At 36.4% G+C, this 21,012-nt stretch overlaps 2 protein-coding genes across 2 annotated transcripts in view; both read left to right on the top strand.

Moving 5' to 3' along the window:
- Window positions 1-8,460: 8,460 nt before the first annotated feature.
- LOC136810288 (actin-related protein 5-like) lies at window positions 8,461-12,176 on the top strand. The gene is made up of 2 exons (XM_067066857.1): window positions 8,461-10,448; window positions 12,094-12,176. The coding sequence occupies exon 1, from the start codon at window positions 8,518-8,520 to the stop codon at window positions 10,432-10,434; it is 1,917 nt and encodes a 638-aa protein (XP_066922958.1). The 5' UTR covers window positions 8,461-8,517; the 3' UTR covers window positions 10,435-10,448; window positions 12,094-12,176.
- Window positions 12,177-12,423: 247 nt separating this feature from the next.
- LOC136810287 (mitochondrial potassium channel ATP-binding subunit-like) overlaps window positions 12,424-21,012 on the top strand; it is a 36,912-nt gene continuing 28,323 nt past the window's right edge. Inside the window, exons 1-9 of the mRNA XM_067066856.1 lie at window positions 12,424-12,614; window positions 13,612-13,999; window positions 14,688-14,899; window positions 16,304-16,463; window positions 17,357-17,499; window positions 18,291-18,415; window positions 18,896-18,974; window positions 19,443-19,635; window positions 20,249-20,321. Of these exons, the coding sequence (XP_066922957.1) occupies window positions 12,475-12,614; window positions 13,612-13,999; window positions 14,688-14,899; window positions 16,304-16,463; window positions 17,357-17,499; window positions 18,291-18,415; window positions 18,896-18,974; window positions 19,443-19,635; window positions 20,249-20,321 (1,513 nt within the window). The 5' untranslated portion in view covers window positions 12,424-12,474. The remainder of the gene's footprint in view (window positions 12,615-13,611; window positions 14,000-14,687; window positions 14,900-16,303; window positions 16,464-17,356; window positions 17,500-18,290; window positions 18,416-18,895; window positions 18,975-19,442; window positions 19,636-20,248; window positions 20,322-21,012) is intronic.

Genomic DNA, 21,012 nt, shown 5'->3' with positions numbered 1-21,012 from the left:
GATATTAGTAGGGACTGATTTAATCTATAATTTATTCTTCAGTAATTGTTTAATTTCTTTTAATGTTTATTTGTTTGATAGATTGACACTCTAAAGTTCTGAAGGTCGGGAAAATTTTCAACGGAAATTGGCCCGCTCCCTTTAGAGCTTTAGCGTGGGCGGCCGCCAATCCACCATCGGAATATCAGATAATCAGATAACGAGCGAGGCGTTTTTTATAAGATGAGCGCAATTTATAACTAACAGGCTCTGCAAGAAGGTAAGTCATGTGCATGCAAGAGGTAAAAGAAAAGGTGGGAAGGGTGAAAAGGTTTGATTTTGTTTTGTAAATTGTATTTGTCTCCACTTTTATATAACTTTAACCCATTTTTAAAAGAGAGTCCTATTCGTATATATTCCTCCATATATATATCTAAAGATATATAATGTGACAAGGGAGGAGAGGGAGGAGAGAAAAGCGGAGAGGAGAGGAGAGGAGAGAAAAGCGATTGCTAGCTTGAGAAATGACAATTCTATTATTATAAAAGGGGCTGACAAAGGTTCGGGGATAGTGATCTGGGATAGGGAAGATTATCTTAAAGAGGCTGAGTCTCAGCTTAGTGACGAAAACGTCTATGAGAGACTCGAGGATGATGCTGTCGGTCCTCTGTTCAGACAATAAAATCCTGTCTAAACAAGATCAATGATAGAGGTGACATTTCTCATGAGACACTGGACTATTTTCTTGTCAACAATCCCAAGTTAGGTCGCTTTTATTTATTACCTAAAATTCACAAGCGGCTCTATAACGTTCCAGGTCGACCAGTGATTTCTAATTCTTCGTTTTACACGGAGAACATTTCGGCTTTTTTAGATTTTCATCTTCAACCACTGTCTAGATAGTGTGAATGGATATAAAACGGCACCAATCAGAAGCTTGTGAGGTCCCTAAGAGAGTGGTTTTAGAAGGATGAAACTAATTAATTATTCAATTGTCATTTTAATGACTTAATGACAATTTTTGACAAAAATATTGACAGAATTACAAAATATCATGTCTTACAAGAGAAAAACACCAAAAATATTCAGCATGCCGAATGTGATGATAACAATATGGCTGGATATAAAATTACACCAATCAGAAGCTCGTGAGTTCTCTGAGAAGGTAGTTTTAGAGCGATTTGTTTTATTATATGTAACCATCATATAACATTACAAACATTACAATATGTAATATACCTGTTATACGTATAATATGGTTTCAAATATTTTCTGGTCTGCGTTATACACGGCGCAAACCACGAAAGATCGATAAAAGCACATGGTTAAATTTTGATGTTTGAAATGGTTTTATATGGATGAAATTGCTTGAGAATTATGTTTTTGATAATTCTTTGTGTTTTCCAAACATTTTCCTCTGCAATGACATTGATTAGAGTTAACCTGTCATCACTGACCTGTGACCTGTGACCTGTGACCTGCGTTTTACACTAACCGTCTTAAGCCTTTAGTCTGGTGGAGATACATCGACGATGTCTTTTTGCTTTGGGAACACGGGGAAGAGTCTTTAAACGAATTTCTGACATATTTGAATGCCGAGCATCCTTCTATCAAATTTACGGCAGACTTTTCCGACTTAGAAATCAATTTCTTGGATGTTAAGGTCAGTCGTAAAGGGGATAAGTTAGAGACCGACCTCTATGTAAAACCAACTGACACGCACCAATATCTTGATGCAACATGCCATCCGGATCATTGTAAGACGTCTATACCATATAGTCAAACATTAAGGCTAAACCGTATCTGTTCGAAGCCCGAGTTGTTTGACAAAAGATGCGATGATTTGGAAAAGTGGCTACTCAAGCGAGGATATTGCCAGAGATTGGTGCGCAAGAAGGTGATACAGGGTCGGAAGTTCGATAGAAAGGATCTGTTACAGCAGGAAAAGAGTGTAAAGAAATATAAGCTCACTCTTATGATAACTTACCATCCTGCGTTCCGGAACCTTTATAGGATTGTAAGGAAAGCACACTCTATTTTATCTTTTGATAAAGTACACCAAAAGGTTTTCCAAGACGTGCCGTTAGTGGGCTTTCGCAAGGGGAAAAGTCTTAAAGATATGTTGGTTCGCGCGAAAGTCCCTACCTTGGGGGATGATAACAAAGGCCAGAGTGAACCATGTCTTGGAAAACGCTGTGGTGTTTGTCCTTCAGTTAAGAATACATCAGAGTTTGCTTCTAGGAATGGAAAGATATACAACATTCGTGGGTTATCTATGAACTGTAGCTCTTCCAATGTTGTATACCTTCTTAGATGCAAAACCTGCGGTATTTCAGTATGTCGGTGGGTAGTTGCACGACTCCTTTTAGAACTAGGTTCAGTAATTATAAATCGTGTAACAAATATCACAAGGACAAAACTGTGCCACAACAAGAACTTCACGAACATTTTTGACCTACCTGGTCATTTCCGGTTTTGCAGATTTTGAATACACTCTTATTGACCAGGGAAATAGCCTTGAAGATGTCAGGAAGAGAGAACGTTTTTGGCAATATAAACTTAATACGTTCCTTCCTCACGGGTTGAACGATCGTGAAGTTGTTGTTCCGGATTAGGCCATTTTTTGAACTCCTCAGTTTTCTGGGGATAACTGATGCTAGTATTGAGCTTATACTGCGGTCATTTGGTTATGACCGGTCGTTTTTGGGAGAACGCCCTTCTTTGGACTGCTTGGTATGACCTACGGGCATGCCTACAGCACAGTTGTGTGCTCTACTAGTATCAGGTGTTCCCATGTTTTGTTCCGTAATTTCTTTTTGTTTTGCTTTTTGTCCTGAATAAACCAGAAGGGGACACGAGCATTTAATTTTCCGTTTTAATTTCCACTGCGTTTACTGTGCTAATTCGAAACCTTTTTTGTTTAATTTTTAGTTTTATTGTTTTCGACGATTATTCCCCACGGGGTTGTTTTCATCAATTTTATTGTACTGTTTTAACGTTGTAAATATTATCGCTATGCACCTATTTTTATTAAATCTTTTTAACATTTTCTTTGTTTTATTCCCTATAGAATTTTTTCCTTTGTTCATTAGAATTTTTTATTTCTCGCCTTTTTTACGCATCACTGATTTTTGTAGCATTTAAAAATGTGTTAACGCTTGTGCAGTATTATACCTGATGAAGTTCTGAAAATGGAACGAAATATCGTAAAAAACAAACTGTGTTGATTTTACTTTTTTGTTCACTTATATCTAAAGATATATGGAGGAATATATACGAAAGTATCCTTTCGCTACACCGCATACAGGGAATTTTGGACACCGGACATTTATGAAACAAAAAATTAAGAAACACCAGACTGGTCATGTCCAGTGTTTTGATTGTCCAGTGGGAAAAAAATATCCTTCTCCGACAACGGAGATCCGACTTCCTTAAGTCCGGTGTAGAAATTGTCCGGTGGTAAAAAAAATTCTCATTTTACACCGGACTTTTGATGTCCAGTCTGAGAAATCCTTCTAATTTCACGCTTAACTTCCGCAGGCGTAAACTTGTAAATGCGCGCTTATCATAGTCTGCCCGAGTCCACCCATGCAGTGTAGACCTAACTCTTCATACAAAAATTACGGGAAACGCATATTTGGATTTTATACCCTGTGCTGCACTCAAGCACTTGGGCCAAAATCCCGCAAAGGCGGGACAAAAATCAGTTTTTTGAAGTTTACAAAAAAACGCCACATAGAAGATCTTTCAAATTCAGTATGTGAATAGAGCAGTAAAAAATACAACTTTTCTATTTTTCTTTTTTTTTTTGCAAAAGTTCTAGTAATGAAAATAAAGGGATAATGATAATTGAATACTATCTATTGATGATCCGCGGCACTATCGTAAAGCTAGAATCGCTTCGCGTACTCTTCGCTTGAGAAAATGATTGACAGATTGAAGTTTTTCATCCCCGCGGTGCGCGCCGCGTGGGAGCTCGGGCGCTCTGCGAGAGTTCTCGGCTCAATCCTCGGACCGCGCTAAAATGGTAGACTGAGCTGTGATAGATCATTTCGATGGAAGTTGTTGGAATGTTTTACAAGGCTCTTGACATAATATTGTTTGTTTTATTGTCAATGATGACAGTGCCGTTATATATTTTGTTATATCTAACAAATTGATATTTGTAAGTGCACTTTATAGTTTTGATTCCCATTGAAGAATCATATTCTGGTTTTCATGTTATTAGATGCTGTTTTAGAGCTTTAGAGCTACACTGCCATGTGCAATTGTACGCTTAATTTTCCGCCCTGCTTGAAGAAGCTTGAGCAATATAGTGGGGCTTACTTTTTTTTTAAACGGATGGAACCATGGTCAAACGGACAAAAACTAATTTTTGAATTGGAATCTTCGTAAAATTTTGCGTAAAATTGACCAAGCATTCCAGATTTTTTTCCAAGAAAACTCAAGGAAAATCGTCTATTTTGAACTCGCACAAACGAAAAGTGTTTTCATTTCTTTTCGAATAACTTGTAAATGATGTATCTCAATGTAAGCAATGATTATAATACTGATTTAGATTATTTGGAACATGAAATTGATAGGTAAAAACACTTTTAAAAACCTTACAATTTGATAGCTGTGCAATTACTCGTTTAAATCTCGGAATTTTAAGCGTGCAATTAGAAAGATTTCTCAGACTGATGTCCGGTGTTCGTTAAGTCCGGTGCGTCAGCAGGGTCCTCCTGAGCTGAGCTAGGGGGGGGCTTAACCATTTTCATTTTTTTGCTCGATTTGGGGAGATTGGGGGCTGTATTTTTCAAAAAATACTGGGGGCTAGCTTGCTAGGGGGGGGGCTGAGTGTTTATGTCAATTTTCTCAGGATCTAGAAGGAATTTTGAATAGAAATTTTAGTATGTTATCTAATGTATATAATAACTATATAGGATTCTTATATACTAAAATTTCATGAAATTCTGATGAAGAAATTTTGAATAATAAAATCAAAACTGCCTTTTTCCAGCGAGCGCTTCGTGTTTTCTTCCTCTGAAAAACCGTAACTATTTTCATAGTGTCAGCCCCCCCAGAAATCTGAAGGGCACCTAGCCTAGCCCTAGGCCAGGTTAGTAGAGGGGGGCTAATGCCTTGCAATTCTTTGGGGTTACCTATCCATTAAGGGTACCTAGCTGTCTTGATGGAGGCTCTGGGGGTTGGTTACAGTAAGTTGGTCTAATCTTGACATACGTCTTCCAATCTCGACACCGGATCTGCAAAATAATCAAAACAAACCTTGAATGAAATTCTTGGTATGGTATCATTCTTATCGAACAAGTTCATCCATCAAAATAGAAGTTCAGTAAACATTGCAATCCTTTCAATTAAAAAAACAGCCAAATTATAAGCAGTTTTACACAACACACGAAACGCATGCAAACTTCCTCGTAGCTTTCTCGTGTCCATCATTAAAATTTTACAACTTTATTACGCTTCAAGTCACGTGATAAAAATAATTTGCACGCTTAGTCGACCTGGTTTCCATTTCCTTATTATTTATTGCAAGCACACGCTCTAGGTGCTAGGAGGCCGCGTTAAACTTCTAGGCGCCGCACCTAGCACACCCGGTCCCTTTTCAAATTCATAAGGAAACCGGGTTCTTTTAATTATTTTCGGTTCACGGTAAAAAGGTCTACTAAAGAATTCCTTGCGTGTAAAATGTTGTTGTGATTTGGGCATCTTCGTTGAAAGCATGCTAATTAGTTTTTTAGTGATTACTACATCGTTAAAGTGTTCTTTTCAAATATAAGTAATAACAGTTCACATTTCTTATATTATATTAACAATCTGTGACGTGATAGAGAGAGAGTACAATTTAGTGATTGATTGATAACTTTGGTATGTATTTGTTTATGTTTGATTTTTTATTTCGAAGACCAGCCTACAGCTATGTCGAGATTAGAAGACGTAAGTCGATATTAGACGATCCTACGGTATGATAGCATCACTTAATAAGAACTTTTTTAAGTTTTTTTTTCTTCAATCTTTTTTTTGCCACAAGCAATTATTCAAGGCTGATTTATAGAAGAATGGGTATAGGCGTTTGCGCCTGCGTTTGCGCCTGCGTTTGCTGACTGACAGTTTCAGTTTAAAGTTTCACTTTCACTTTCAGCCAGCGAGTGAGCGAGCAATTCTTTGTAAGAGAATCGTCAAATAACTTCTTTCAGAATCATTGAACTTCTCGTTTTATACTTTGAGGCAAATACTTTTTTATTTATTGGTTTACAGATCCGCCGACGTTATTTTTGCCAAAATTTAAAAAAAATAAAATAGAGATTTCAAAAACTTTTATTTACTTTTTCTCCTCCGACCTTAAAAAAGAAGAAATAAATAAAAAACCTATACTTAAACAGGAAAACAAAAGAAAAGAAGAGAAAGAGAGAGGGGGTTAAATGATCTAACACAGCTGTGCCATATTCTGCCAATGTAAAGATACTTTGATCCTTCCCTTAATGTCAGGGAACTTCCCCATGGAATTTCCCTATCCACAAAAAAACAAACTAAATTATATAACTCTTTGTGTACACAATGGGTTTTCTTAAGTTTTTTCTTTCTTTTGTAATCGCTTTTATTTAAAGTCCTTTATGTGATTGTTAGAATTCAAGAGAATAAGATATAGATTATATATAATTAGATTTAAAAATAGGCATACCAGAAAAGTGGGATGGGGGAACCTAAGTGGGAACCCTAAAGTGGGAACCCTAAGGAGGAACCCTATTAAAATAGAAACCTTCGTCAGTCTAACATATACACATATCATTCTTTATGTGTACATTTTTTGGTTCAGTTTATTTTTAGTGTTTTTTATCCATAGACTCTATCTATAACAACATCTAGCACTTTATTCTTTTGTCTTTAAATCTAAAAAATCTATACTTAACCCTATTCAACCTAGGCTTTTAGGGGCGGTTCAGAACTAGGGGGGGCTTTTCCTGTACCACCCATTAACTTTTGATCTAGTGGGTCTTTTTGGATGAAATTTGGCACACAAGATCCTTGTGACGTAAGGTAACTTTTGACAAAAAATTTTTTTGATGACGTCACTCATCATGCCCAAAGTGAGCAAAAACTGAAAATTTCCTTTGTTCTTATAAATAGCTATTGTATTTTAACAAAGGCTTTAGAAAAAAGTTGCCTGAGTTTAAAATGCTCATTTTATCCTAAATATTCAATAAATTACGGTTTAAACGATATATTTGACAATGAAAATAAATTTGTATTGGAAAAGTGTCAATTTTTGTGACACCTGACTGTCAGAAATGTCATCTTGCTCAAGGTGTGAAAATATTTAGGTGTCAAATTTTTTTTATTTTGAAGCTAAATAAAAGTTAGGAATTTACAGAAAATTTCACGGCAAAAGCTCTATTATTTCAGGAGCTGTTAGCAATAGTTTGACCTCCGAACAGAAAGAGCCCCCCCCCCCTAGGCCGAATAGGGTTAAAGAAATTTTATAAAATTTTATTTTATTATTTCCTCCGATTTCAGATTTTTAAAAGGGAAATAAAAAAAATTTAAAACATCAATTTTATTTTTATTTTTTTTCCATCCTCCTGTCCAAAACTTTTCCTCATAATGTCCGTAAACCAGAAAATAAAAAAGTAATTGCCTAAAGGCAGAATAATAATTGATTTAGGGGTCAAATGTTTGGCACTTGATCCAATTGTTTGCTTATCTTTCTTGCGTGGTCGTTATTTGAATTTCAGTATTCAATGCTTATAAAATACGGTTGTTATAAGAGTATTAAACTCCTCACTAGGAGGGAACAGATCATAGATTCGAATTGAACGCGTAATTACTAATAGCAATTAACATTACATAGCGCGTCGATATCTCTTCACTCTTAATTAAAATGTGATACAAAATTAAAGTGATGAGAGAATCACAAAAAAAATCAAGAATTGAAAAAATTGGAATCGAACTCGGAGCCCCATGCATATGAGACAGACGATTTAACCGCTTGAGCTAACCACGCTTTGAAAGTAGTGAGAGAAAGCGTGAACTGATAAGAAAGAAAAAGGAAAGAAAGAATTGAGAGGAAAATTAATTCCCGCTTTGATGTTATTATCGAAACAAAAGGATCAGTCATGCCGAAATTCCTTTCCACACGTCAGCAATCTACTTTTTATAAATAGAAAAACTAAGGAAGATTCTAAAAAAAAATAGCTGTTTTCTTAGACGACTACGTTACTTTTATAGAGAAAATTTTATGTTTGGCGTGCTTCCATCATTTATCTCAGAAAATGCCTTTTAAAGCTCTTGTTTTTATCTTCTAAAATTGCTCTAGCAGATTTAAGTAAGTATTAAAGAAAATTGTTGATTTTAAAAATGGCTACACGTAAGATTATGTTTACACTATATGTATTAAATTATAAAATATTGAAAGTTTTTCTACATAGATTATTAATTCAGATAATCAAAAGTGTTGTTATAAAACTGTTTTTGTGTTTTAGATCTATCAAATATAATTCTACTTGATGATACAGTTTCAAAAATTTTGAAATAAACATGCCACAAAAATTCTTCTTCAAAGATGCCGAATTTTCTGCAGATGTATGTCACCAATACCCAAACAAAGAACAGACAGCACCAATCATTGTTATTGATAATGGAAGCCACTCATGTCGCGTAGGATGGTCTAACGAGGCTGAACCAAGGCTTGTATTTCGTAACCTGATTGCGAAACTGAGAGGTAAAAAGGAAAGTGAAGCCGGTAGTCAATTCTTTGGCAATGATATTACAGATTTAGAGGACTTGAAATGGAATGTGCGTACTCAATTTGATATAGATACCGTATCTCATATGGACACACAGGAATCTGCTTTTGATTACATGTTCTCCCACCTTGGTATTAATACTGAATCCATCAACCATCCTGTTAGCTTAACCGAAGCTGTTTGTATTCCTAATGCATTTCGTGACCACATGTCCGAATTATTATTTGAATGTTATACCGTACCAAACATAATCTACAGTGTTGATAGTTTACTAAGCTGGTACCATAACAAATCAATTGATATTAAGGATGGGTTAATATTACGTTGTGGTTACCAGACTTCCCATGTTCTTCCTATTGTTGATGGACAGTTTAAACCGGCTGATAGTCGTAGGCTTAATGTTGGAGGATTAAACATGATGATTTTCTTAAGACGATTACTACAACTTAGACATCCTACACAAATGGGAAATTTTAATTTATCACGTGCTCAAGAGCTTCTTATTGGACATTCTTACATTGCTTCCGATTATTTTGAAGAGTTGAAAAAATGGCAAACACCAGCTTTTACTAATGAGAAGGCTCTCACCATTCAACTTCCTATTATTAACACTACAACTGAGAAAGATTTGGAATTACGAAAAACGCAAGCAAGACGTTTAAAAGACATCAATCAGAAAAAGCGTGAAGAAAAAATCAAAAATGAAAAAGAGCAATTGAAGAAATTCCAAGAAATTGAAGAACTTGAGTATACCAATATGACTTTGTTTAAACAGCGATTGAAACAAGAGGGTCTTAAAAAAGACACTGATCTTCATACTATCATCAAAGAATTGGAAGATAAAATTTTGGAACGACAAGAGAAAAGTCGTAAATATTTGATGGGTTTAAACCATTGTGAAAGTGAAGAAGAAGCTGTATCCTTAGATGATATTTTGAAGTTGATTGCTAACCTGGAAGATGAAAAACTTCAACTTACAGATAAAAGGCGATCAAGAAATTCTCGTAAACAAGCATTAAGCAAGAGAAAAAGTTATGCATCTAAAGAGCGCATGCGAATTTTGAGTCAGTTAGCTAAAGGGGATAATCCAAATCCGAAAGCGCAAAAGGAGGATACATTTGGTATGAAGGATGAGGACTGGGACGTTTATAAATATATAAACAAAGATGGCAGTGAATCTGAGGATGAAGCAGATCAAGAACGACTTAATGAAATTGAGCAGCATTTGAGTCAACACCAACTTACCCTGAACCGCCTTATGGTTGGGCGTGGTCAGGTTTACCAACACTTACCTTATGATACTGAACAGGTTCGTGTACCTGAGATATTATACCAGCCTTCAGTTGTGGGTGTTGAGCAGGAAGGTATCTCAGGCATGATTGAATATGTTCTGAAGAACTATTCACCACAGAAACAAGCACAAATGGTTCAAAATGTCTTATGTACTGGTGGACCAACTTTGTTACCAGGTTTTCAAAGCAGATTGGAATCTGAACTAATGGCATTGTTACCATTTCAGTCTAAATTCAATGTAACTATGTCTAAAAATGCATTGTTAGATTCTTGGTATGGAGCAAGAGACTTTGTTAATAATAATGATTTGTCGACAATTTCAATCTCCAGAGAGGAGTATGAGGAACAAGGAGCAGGTTATTTTAAAGAACATTTTTGTTCTAATGTTTTTGTAAAGTTAGACGATGATGAATAATTGATTTTTTGGACCTACCCCGGTGGGCTGTAGGTCCTATAAATTAACCTCTGTTCGTTCGTTCGTCCGTTCGTCCGTTCGTCCGTTCGTCCGTTCGTTACTAGCTTTTCTCGGGATTGGCTCATTAGTTTTTCCTAATTTTTGGCACAAAGATGCAAAATGGTAATGCCCAAAATGTGACGGAGCCCGATTTTCGAAAAAAATTCATTTCCGGCCGAAAATGCCGGAAATATGCCGGAAAAACCGGTTTTTTGGCATTTTCTCGAGATTTCACCATTAGTTTTTTCTGATTTTTTTGCACAAAGAGATGCGTATTAGCAATGCCTAAAACATGGATTAGTCCGATTTTTGAGAAAAATTCTATTCCGGCTGAAAATGCCGGAAATATCCCGGAAATCGCCGTTTTTTGCAGATTTTCATTGGACTTTTTCCTTATATTTCGTTGTTTTTTCACACAAAAACATTATTTGTAGCAATGCCCACCATCAAGCATGGTTTAATTGTCAATAAAAGTGATTTTTGAAGCCGGAACTTTCTAAAAATTGCCGGAACAGCCTATTTTCGTCGGAAAAACGGTATTTCTTGAATTTCTCGAGCTGTACTTTGTATTTTTTCATGAAATTTTGCACACTGATGCAAAATGGCAATACCTAAAATATGACAGAGCCTGATTTTCAATTAACGTACTTTTCCGGCCGAAAATGCCGGAAATATGCCGGAAAAAAACCGGTTTTTTGGCATTTTCTCGAGATTTCATCATTAGTTTTTTCTGATTTTTTGCACAAAGATGCGTATTAACAATGTCTAAAACATGGCCTAGTCCGATTTTTGAGAAAAATTCTATTCCGGCTGAAAATGCCGGAAATATCCCGGAAATCGCCGTTTTTTTTGCAGATTTTCATCGGACTTTTTCCTTATATTTCGTTGTTTTTTCACACAAAAACATTATTGATAGCAATGCCCACCATCAAGCATGGTTTAATTGTCAATAAAAGTGATTTTTGAAGCCGGAACTTTCTAAAAATCGCCGGAACACAGCCTATTTTCGCCGGAAAAACGGTATTTTCTTGAATTTCTCGAGCTTGTTGTTACTTTATATTTTTTCATGAAATTTTGCACACTGATGCAAAATGACAATACCTAAAATGTGACGGAGCCCGATTTTCGAAAAATATTTTTTCCCGGCCGAAAATGCCAGAAATATGCCGGAAAACCGTTTTTTTACATTTTCTCGAATTTTCATCTTTAGCTTTTTCTGATTTTTTGCAGAAAGATGCGTATTTGCAATGCTCAAAACATGGCCGAGTTCGATTTTTGAGAAAAAATTTTCTCCGGTTGAAAATGCCGGAAATCGCCGTCTTTGCAGATTTTCATTATATGTTTTCCTTGTATTTCTATGTTCTTCACACAAAAACATTATTGATAACAATGCTCACCATCAAGCATGATTCAATTGTCAATAAAACTGATTTTTGCGACCAGAACTTTCTATTAATTTTTCCCTACAACCCTTCCCTCTCCCCCCATCAACAATCAATGATGAATTTATTGCGTTATGCATTTTCGCTAAACGATATATTTTCTGACTGATTTTTTTCTCCTCGCATTGCTATCTAACTTTCATCATCAGGTAGGTCCATTCAGCATCTAGCTTGTTGCTTATAGTATGAAGATTTATAAAAAACTTTGTAAACTGCTCACACATTTGCCCCATTAGATTTACTTGACACATTTTATCCACATTTACTTCAGCGTCATCTTTCTCGATATGCTCAAATAATAGCTTAGAAATGAAATTTGAAAGAAATGAAATTTTAGAAATAAGCTAAACATTTATTTCCTACGGGCAGTGTAAAAAGACTCTGCACTGTTTCCGGATGCCTTCCAAGGTATCAGTTACTTCGATTATAGCATTCAAGACTCTCTTTTAAATGAAATCTCCAAACTTTGAGTTGTAACTGTTCTATTTACTTTGGTTTATTTTTTCTCAGGCAGCATTCATACTAAAGAAAAAAACATAAAAAGATAGATGACTTACAAATGTATCTTCATCTGCTGAACAAGGCTTTCATTCATGCTTCTTGTCTTCGTAATGCTTTATCAAAGGTTCCTGGTGGACTGTCATTAAGTCGCAATACACTTATTCAACATGAATCTTCTTATATCAGGACTCAAAGCAGGTGAGCGTCATTGCCATTTTTTTTCAGATGGTTGGAGATATTTGGCATGTTGATTCCTTCTAAATTGTCCTGAGGAAAAGCGCAAAATATTTTTGCCCAACTATTTTCTAAAGTTGAGATATTCAAACTAGTCTTCGGCATTTAATGATCAAAATTAAATAAAATTTCACCGTAAGAACCTTGTAAAGAACTTTTTTGCAGAAATTTGAAATTGTGCTATCTTGACATTGGAAAAAGTTAAACGAAAATGAGAGATTATGCAGATAGTTTTCTGCAGTTAATAGATATCTCAAACCATCGGATCATTTTAGATTTTGCATGAACCTTGATAAAGGGGATGAATTGTGGACCAAAATAAAAACAACACCACAAGGCTTGAGGAACATTCACTGATATATACATAAAGCCCTCCTGGCTATCAACATAAATTGTTTCTCAGCTTGTAAACTCTTCCAATACTGCCAAGCTGAATTTCCTTTAATTTATAAACAATTCTTTCGGCTGCCGGTCATTTAGAAAGGAGCTTTCCAACGAATCCAATTATGACCTATTCTAAGTTAGCCAAATCGGAGAAGAAAGCGGTGGCCAAGTGGTCAAAGGCGTCAGCGTCTCAAACCAGGGATTCGCGGTTCGAATCCCCGCTCCTTCCAATGTTCCGTTCAGTTCATAGATAGCCGAGCCGGCTGGCCGTGGACCCCGTGAAAACAATCGAAAGACTGTCTAAAAGTCCTAGATTACTGGGCTATCCACGTAAAATATCGACCCTATCTATCTAAGAAATGCATTTGCACTGTGATTTTGAAAAAAAATCCTTAAATTTCAGTTTCCCACAGTACTGAAGGAACTAAGACAATGATTAAACATAGGCATAAGATGTATTTTTCTGTTGATTTGCCTTGTGTGTTGTCTAGGTAGCATGAGGTAGGCGATTGATACAATATTATCATTCAATCCTATAAATGCATTCTCGTCAAACGATATGTTATTTTTCTTTTAGGACCTTCCTGCAAAAGGCATTCAAAGCTTCACAAACAACTGCAAAATCTTCTACTCTAAATTGTGGCAACATTCTCAAAAACATTTGCTATTCCTCTGGATTTCTCATTTTCCCTTTCTCCAAAAACTTATTCTTTCAAACGGCACAATGCGAGCGGTTCAAGCTTTCACACAAGACTCGAATTTCATCCCTCCACAATCAAAAACAGAATAAGAAGGATGCCAAATTCAACTGGGCAATGTTATGGGAACTTATGAAACCAGATATAATGTGGTTCGTATTTGCAGCAGTATGTGCTTTTGCAGTAGCTCTGGTTAATGTTAAGATACCTTTGCTGCTTGGTGGCTTGGTGAATTCGATAACAACACTACTACGTCATGAATCAGAGGTTAGTGCTGCATGTCTACATCTATCAACTAGATGCTCTTTAAAAAGACATTATTTTACGTCTTTGCTACCATTTTATTACAGCATTTTTCACACAAAAGAAAGAACAATTTTCTCCACCTTCTGCTCCGCGCAAGCACCAAATTTGAAAAAAAAATTCTGTTAATTATTATTGCTTTGTCAGCATAAAAGGTGTCTGTATTTCCTTGTAATCCAAACTAGTCGTCTTCTTCTGTCCGTGTTATATATAATTGGTTTATAAACCGCTCACTCCAGTATCAAAGGTTTACACCAATCCACTCTCCTTACATAATAACCCCCCCCCCTTCAGTGGACCTTCAATTCACGCGATCATTTTTTTTCCAAATTCACGCATTAACGGAATTCTTTTCTTCGAAATTTACGCAATTTATGTTCAAGATTCAAAGATTCATATATGTTGCTCCCTTAGGATCCTTGCCATTTTTCGTGGGACACAATTGCATGTGCTTGGTTCTAAAGTGAATATGATTTTGAGACTTTTTTGAGACGGGGCCCGCAAATCAGGCCTGGCAAAAGTTTTTATAGCCGACTAACTAACTACCATTGGAAAGAGCATGAAATTCGGAGCAAAAAAATACAGCTAGTCTTGTGTTTTAAGATTTTAATAGTTGCATTTTCAAGTATTCCCAAATGAATTTTTCTACTAGATTGGTGATGTATTTGAGGAATTGTACGGACCTTGCAAGAAACTGGTGATCAGTTACATCATCCAATCATCGTTGACTTTCCTTTACATTACGTCATTGTCGTGTTTCGGTGAACGCCTTGCAGCAAGGTTAAGAATCAAATTATTCCAGAACCTGATGGAACAAGATGTCGCGTTCTTTGACGAGCATAAAACTGGTGAAGTCATTAATAGGTATTAGGCTACGTCATATCTTCCTTTGTTTCGAGCGTAAAACTCCTACTATTCGGGATATGCGCTCTGCTCGTGTTTTGAATATTGAAATTCTCCGGATACATCGCAATGCCTATAGACCAAGAGTAAGGCTTAAAAGCCTGGAGCTGTCTATTGTTTAGACTAAATATATGTTTTGATATGTTTCTTAATTTTATACATGATTTAAAATAGTCTTGATTAGTTCTTGACTTGACGCCTGTCATCTACATAGTGTGCAGAGGGGTATTGGATCCCCCTATAAAGGTCAAACCCCCATTTTGATCAGAAAAAATTCTCTCCGCCCTGTAAAACCCTTCACAAAAATGGATCCCCCAGGATTAGGGAGAATGGGGGGCACATGATTGTCCAACCAAACTCAAAAACTGGTCAACACAAACTTTTACTTCAACTGTTAAATCTAAAATGCGTTCATAAAAATCACAGTTTTGTACCAAAGCCTTGTCGATTTGAAGCTGACCTGTTAGTTTGCTTAAGGCCGGCGCAAATGAATCCAACATTCAATCCAACATTCGAAATTTTCAATGTTGGATCAAATGTTGGCTTCATTTGCGCCGGCCTTTAGTTTGTCAAGAAAAGTCTATTTTGCACTCATGAATTATGAGTTTTCTCAATGCAAATTCCGTCGAGTGAATACAGTCGCTTTGGCGTTGTCTTCTAGCCAGCCACCAAAATTGTTAGAAAACCAACAGATACCGTTATACACGAACTCATAATCATGCCATTAGTGGGCATTAGCTCTACGGGTCCATGTGAACTAGCGGGCACCTCACTAAAAACCGGGATTTTTCATCTCGTTTCTTAGTGAGTTCCACTTTGACGATTTTTGAGAAATAGAAGCCTTTCAAGTGTTTTGACGCAAATTCGATTTTTCCCTACTGCAAGGGCTTCAAAAGTTTAAACTGACGTCAAAAAAATCGAATGTTTGGAGCTCAAAAACCTGGGCTCAAATCATTCGAAAAAGTTGCAAAGTGGAATGGACGTTAATTGCGTATAAAAAACGCGGGTGACGTCTAGCATAGGTTAAATGCTGATTAAATTTTTAATCAGCATTTTACCAATTTTGTAACATATTTTTTCACACAGCTTTTTAATTTTTTAGTTACATCTGATGATTGCTTGGAGCATGAAACTCCGAGTTATGGATTTTTAAATTTTTTGGTTTTGAAATATATTTTTGATTAAAGAAGCTCTATTCCTGGTTGGTTTTATCGAGCACTCTTTGAATATGATTTCACCTCATTTGATTAAAGTCTTAAGTATAAACTGTGTTTAGATATTTATCTATGGTAAACTAACTTGAAATCAATGAGATAAATTAATAAATATAAAACATAATTGCTCGAATTCTACATTGCTCTGCAGGTTAACAACAGACATTCAAGATTTCAAGAGTTCTTTCAAACAAGTTGTGTCACAGGGTTTACGAAGTGTCACTCAAGCTATTGGTGGTGGAATGACGTTGTATGCTTTGTCACCGAAGCTGACTTATCTGATGTTGTTGGTCCTCCCTGGCATCATTATGGTATGTGTCAAATAGGGGGGGGGAAGTGTTCAAACAGAAAGTACAATCTCCTTAAAATCTTCTTCTAATTTAATTTCCCAACAATAATCAAACACACTGTCAGCCTTGAAAATTTGTCTGTCTGTCTGTCTGTCTGTCTGTCTGTCTGTCTGTCTGTCTGTCTGTCTGTCTGTCTGTCTGTCTGTCTGTCTGTCTGTCTGTCTGTCTGTCTGTCTGTCTGTCTGTCTGTCTGTCTGTCTGTCTGTCTGTCTGTCTGTCTGTCTGTCTGTCTGTCTGTCTATCTGTCTTATGACCCCGGTAAACTCGAACCCAATTTCCGGTAGCCTTTGTTTACAGGTTACAGGCATCTAAAACGAAATTTTGATAAATTTATGATAATAAGAAAAAAAATGACATTTAGCGGGAATGTCTGACTTGATCTTGAATAAGCCTATAAAAAAGTGCCGTGGCGTGAATGAAGGCTGCAAGAAATTCTACAGTCGTCGCGAAAAAGCGATCGATGCTCAACCTCTCTAAAACTAGGCTACGTCATATCTTCCTTCGTTTCGAGCGTAAAACTCCTACTCTTCGGGATATAAGCACTACTCTAGTTTTGAATATTGAAATTCTCCGGGTAAATTGCATGCGCAGTGAAACAATATAGAGTTTCAAAACCTAAGCCAATTAGCTGTGTTCTAAACATTCTTTTATTTGAAATTAATATTGATAAACATCTTTTGTGAAAGTTGTCTATTATGTTTAAACATATTAATAAGCAATTCCCGGTGGGGGTCACTAATGGCCGCCTATATCAGTGCCTATAGACCAAGAGAAGGCCTAAAAGCCTGGAGCTGTCTATTGTGTAAACTACTCGAAACCTATATCGTTTTGTTTGCGTTATCTTTTTTATATAGGTTGGTACAGGTCTTGGTTCATTACTTCGGAAACTATCAAAAGATGCTCAAGAACAAATTTCACTTGCGATGGCTATTGCTGACGAGGCTGTCGGGAACATCAGAACTGTCAGAGCTTTTGCCATGGAAAATAAAGAAATTGGGTAGATACATTTATATACTTATCAAGTCGCCTGGCAAAAAAATCACCATAGTCGCGTCATCAATCATTAAAACAGACTACAGTTGACGCTCTCTAATTCGATGTTCTATTGTTCGAAATGCTCAATTATTTGATAATATTGAAATCCACCGTCCGTCAACAAGAAACACTCATAAATGACGAACTACTATTCGATATGCTCTTTTATTCGAAGAAAATCCAATTCCGCTTGAAGTCGAATTAGAAAGCGTCACTTGTACTATGATAACTACTGAATGTAATTTATTTGTATAACCACTTTGAAATGTAGGACTTTAGGGAACGCCTTTCCCGTGACCGGGTAGCTCGGTCGGTTGAACCATTCGCCTTGCAATCCAAAGGTTTAGGTTCGATGTCTGGTCAACGCGAACTTATCAAAATGAGTTGCTTAGACTGGTTAACCTGATCTGGGCGGTAAATAACTAGGAGTTGATAGTAGGTGTGACACTCCACTTCAGCATTCGATCTACCTGGTCTAGTGCAAATACTTATTTACTTTACTTACTTTCCCGAGGGAAATTTTGACCCTGATTTCCCTGTAACCAAAACTAGAAAAAGGTGGCCATTAATAGACGATATCGGCTTAACGTGAAAACTCAGATTTGACCTCCGGAAATTGCCCACAATGTTTTGCGCGGAAAAAAGTTCACGGTGAAATTTTTTTCCGCACAAAGCATTGTGGGGAATTCTCGGGGTCAAAACTGAGTTTTCATGTGAAGCCGATATCGTCTATTATCGTATGTTTCTTTTTAGATGGTATGCTAAAGAAATCCAAGAATCACGTTTCCAATATGAGATCTTGGGAGCAGGTATCGGTGCATTCCAAGCATTGTCCAACTTCGCAATCAACGGAATCATACTGCTCGTTTTATATACTGGTATGTTTTGCTTGAGTGTCCATAACTCGAACGCGCACGAGAATTTGTTCGAGTTAAGGAAAATTTCTAGTTATGGAGTAACGTTTATAATACATTGTTAACTGAAGGGACAAAAAAACTTGTTTTATTTAAGGCATTGTTAACTGAAAGGACAAAAAAAACTTAATCGAGTTAAGGAGACATTCCTCGAGTTATAGAGGTTCGAGTTATGCAGATTCAGCTGTATTCTTATTATCTCTGGCCAATTTCAACATTTTGTGAAAATCTTTTGAAAGTAAACAATTTTTATTCGCAGGAAATGTAATGTTTTTCACATCTGTTTGTTGAAAAATAATGTCTGTTGTTTTTAATTCAAAATCATTTAGTGTTCCGTAAATTTTACTATGTAAATGTTGAATTGTACGCGGCCTGTTAGTGTAATCTTTATAACTATAATCTTCATAACTGACTAATGTTAGTTGAATGTTTTGGTTTCCATAGGAACTGTATTGATTGACCGAAAAGAAATGGCGGCAGGTGATCTGATGAGCTATCTGGTTGCCACTCAATCCATTCAGAAGTAAGCTTTACAATCAGTCAGGATAATAGTGGCAGTATACCCTTTATAATAACCCCTCCCCCTTCCCCTGTGAACAATATTACTCAGATCGTTCTTCACCTCTGTCTACGCTTTTGATCGTATTAAAATCCCAACTTTGAACTGAGAATGAAGCCGCTACAAACCGTTCATTTTTGTTCTTGATATGAAAATACACGTTTTTTATAAGAACAAACTATATGAGAACATAAGGCTTTAGTGGCCAAAATCTTAAGAACAAGTTAAGGCTTTGCGGACTCTAAAACACCCACATTCTTAGGAAATGACATTAAAATTTCACAACATGGTGAAAAGAAGAACATTTTATGAACATTTGCCGGCTTAAAACTCAAAAAGTTAAGAACGTTCGAAGGCTTCAAAAATGTTGGATATTCTATTAAAAAAAAAACGTTTATCCCATTTAACAATCATTTCAACAATTTTTTTTAGATCGCTTAGCACCATCTCAATATTGTTCGGCCAAATGGTGCGCGGAATGAGTTCTGGCGCACGTGTTTTTGAATACATGGAGAGTCGTCCGTCAATGAGGTTGTCCGGCGGTTTACGGATCGATAAATCTGCACTGAAAGGACACATTGAGTTCAAGAATGTCTTATTTGCATACCCTACACGAGCTGATCAGGTAGAATACTCATTGAGTTTAAAGTCCCGAAGGGTCGAGAGAGGATCAATCTTACTCCAGTAAGAAAAAATGAAACCTTAAGATTTGCGCCGCATTTAAAATGACGAATTGAATTTCGCCCTTTCTTTATTTTTATGCGGTATGTTTTTTGAAATCTGGTGATGGGTTTTACTTTCAATGTAGAGATCTGAAACAAGGCTATTTTACGACAACTAATGTGCTTTCTATCGCATAAAATTCACCAAACTTTTAAGAAAATGTGCTAATTTGCTTTGTAAAATCCATTTCTAGAACTAGCTTTGGCCACTGTTTCTATAGATACGGTATATTTGCTAGGTACTGTCAGAGCTCCTAAAACCGTTTTACACAAAACTCGCACTTTTCACTTAACCTTAAGTTGGTCTAATGTCGACATCCCTCTTCTTATTCCGACACCCTTCTTTGGAGATAGGAAAAGAAGGTCGGAAACACTGATGGACTAAATATTTTTCCTCCCTGACCGCAAAGCAAAGACATTTAATTTCCATCAGCGCTTCTTCTTATTTTCTTATTTTCCAATCTCTAAAAGGGGTGTCGAAATTAGATGAAGGTTGTCGAACAATTCACTTTACAGGTAGTGATTGAAGATTTGAGTTTGAACATCGAACCAGGGAAAACTGTTGCTTTGTGTGGCTCCAGTGGTTCAGGTGAATGGATTTCTATTATTTTGTATTTTTTAACATCTTTTGCAATTCCTGTTGATATTACCGACAGCTTTTAAGTAACAAATTACTACACCCCGGGAGGGGGGGGGTCACTCGACTTCTAAACGACGGCATGTGCCGCCAATGGCTTTCAAAATCGGACCCTTACAGTGCAGCCCTTGAGCAATGAAAAGGTACCCTTACAGTGCATTTTGCATTTTTATATTTTGCTGAGATGTCGACACAATGTGCAAAACAATTCGAAATGTGTGCGGGTCAAAACTATAAAGATACATCAGATTTCTACTGTCAGACTTGCTATTCAAACACACCCTTACAGTGTATAGAGCTAAAAGAAGACCCTTGTAGGGCACACCCTTAAGCTTGGTTCCCGCTGGACGATAAGAAGAAATTTTTTTTCAACTTTTGGTGGAAACATTCCATCGCTTTCTAGCGCTTTTTATCGCTTTCTATCGCTTTTTTTAATTTTTTAATAGAATTCTGCTTTCTTACAAGAATATCATTCTCTTATTAGTGTAAAGTATACCTTAACCGCTCTCAAGTGACGTTCAAGCAAGTAATTTTTTACTAAAAAATGGGTATCTTCCTAATCTTAATCACGATCTTTTCAGACTCTACCTGGAGGCATTCTTAGGGTTTTCCTACGATTTAAACAATTTCCCCATATATAGGG

The sequence above is a fragment of the Clytia hemisphaerica genome, unplaced genomic scaffold (assembly GCF_902728285.1).
Source record: "Clytia hemisphaerica strain Z4C2 unplaced genomic scaffold, Clytia hemisphaerica genome assembly, whole genome shotgun sequence".
NCBI lineage: Eukaryota > Metazoa > Cnidaria > Hydrozoa > Leptothecata > Clytiidae > Clytia > Clytia hemisphaerica.
The sequence above is the reverse complement of the archived record's forward strand: the minus strand, read 5'-3'. Positions and strand labels throughout refer to the sequence as shown.

Coding starts and splice junctions, on each gene's coding strand:
- LOC136810288 (XM_067066857.1), top strand. CDS start 8,518: ATGCCACAAAAATTCTTCTTCAAAGATGCCGAATTTTCTGCAGATGTA.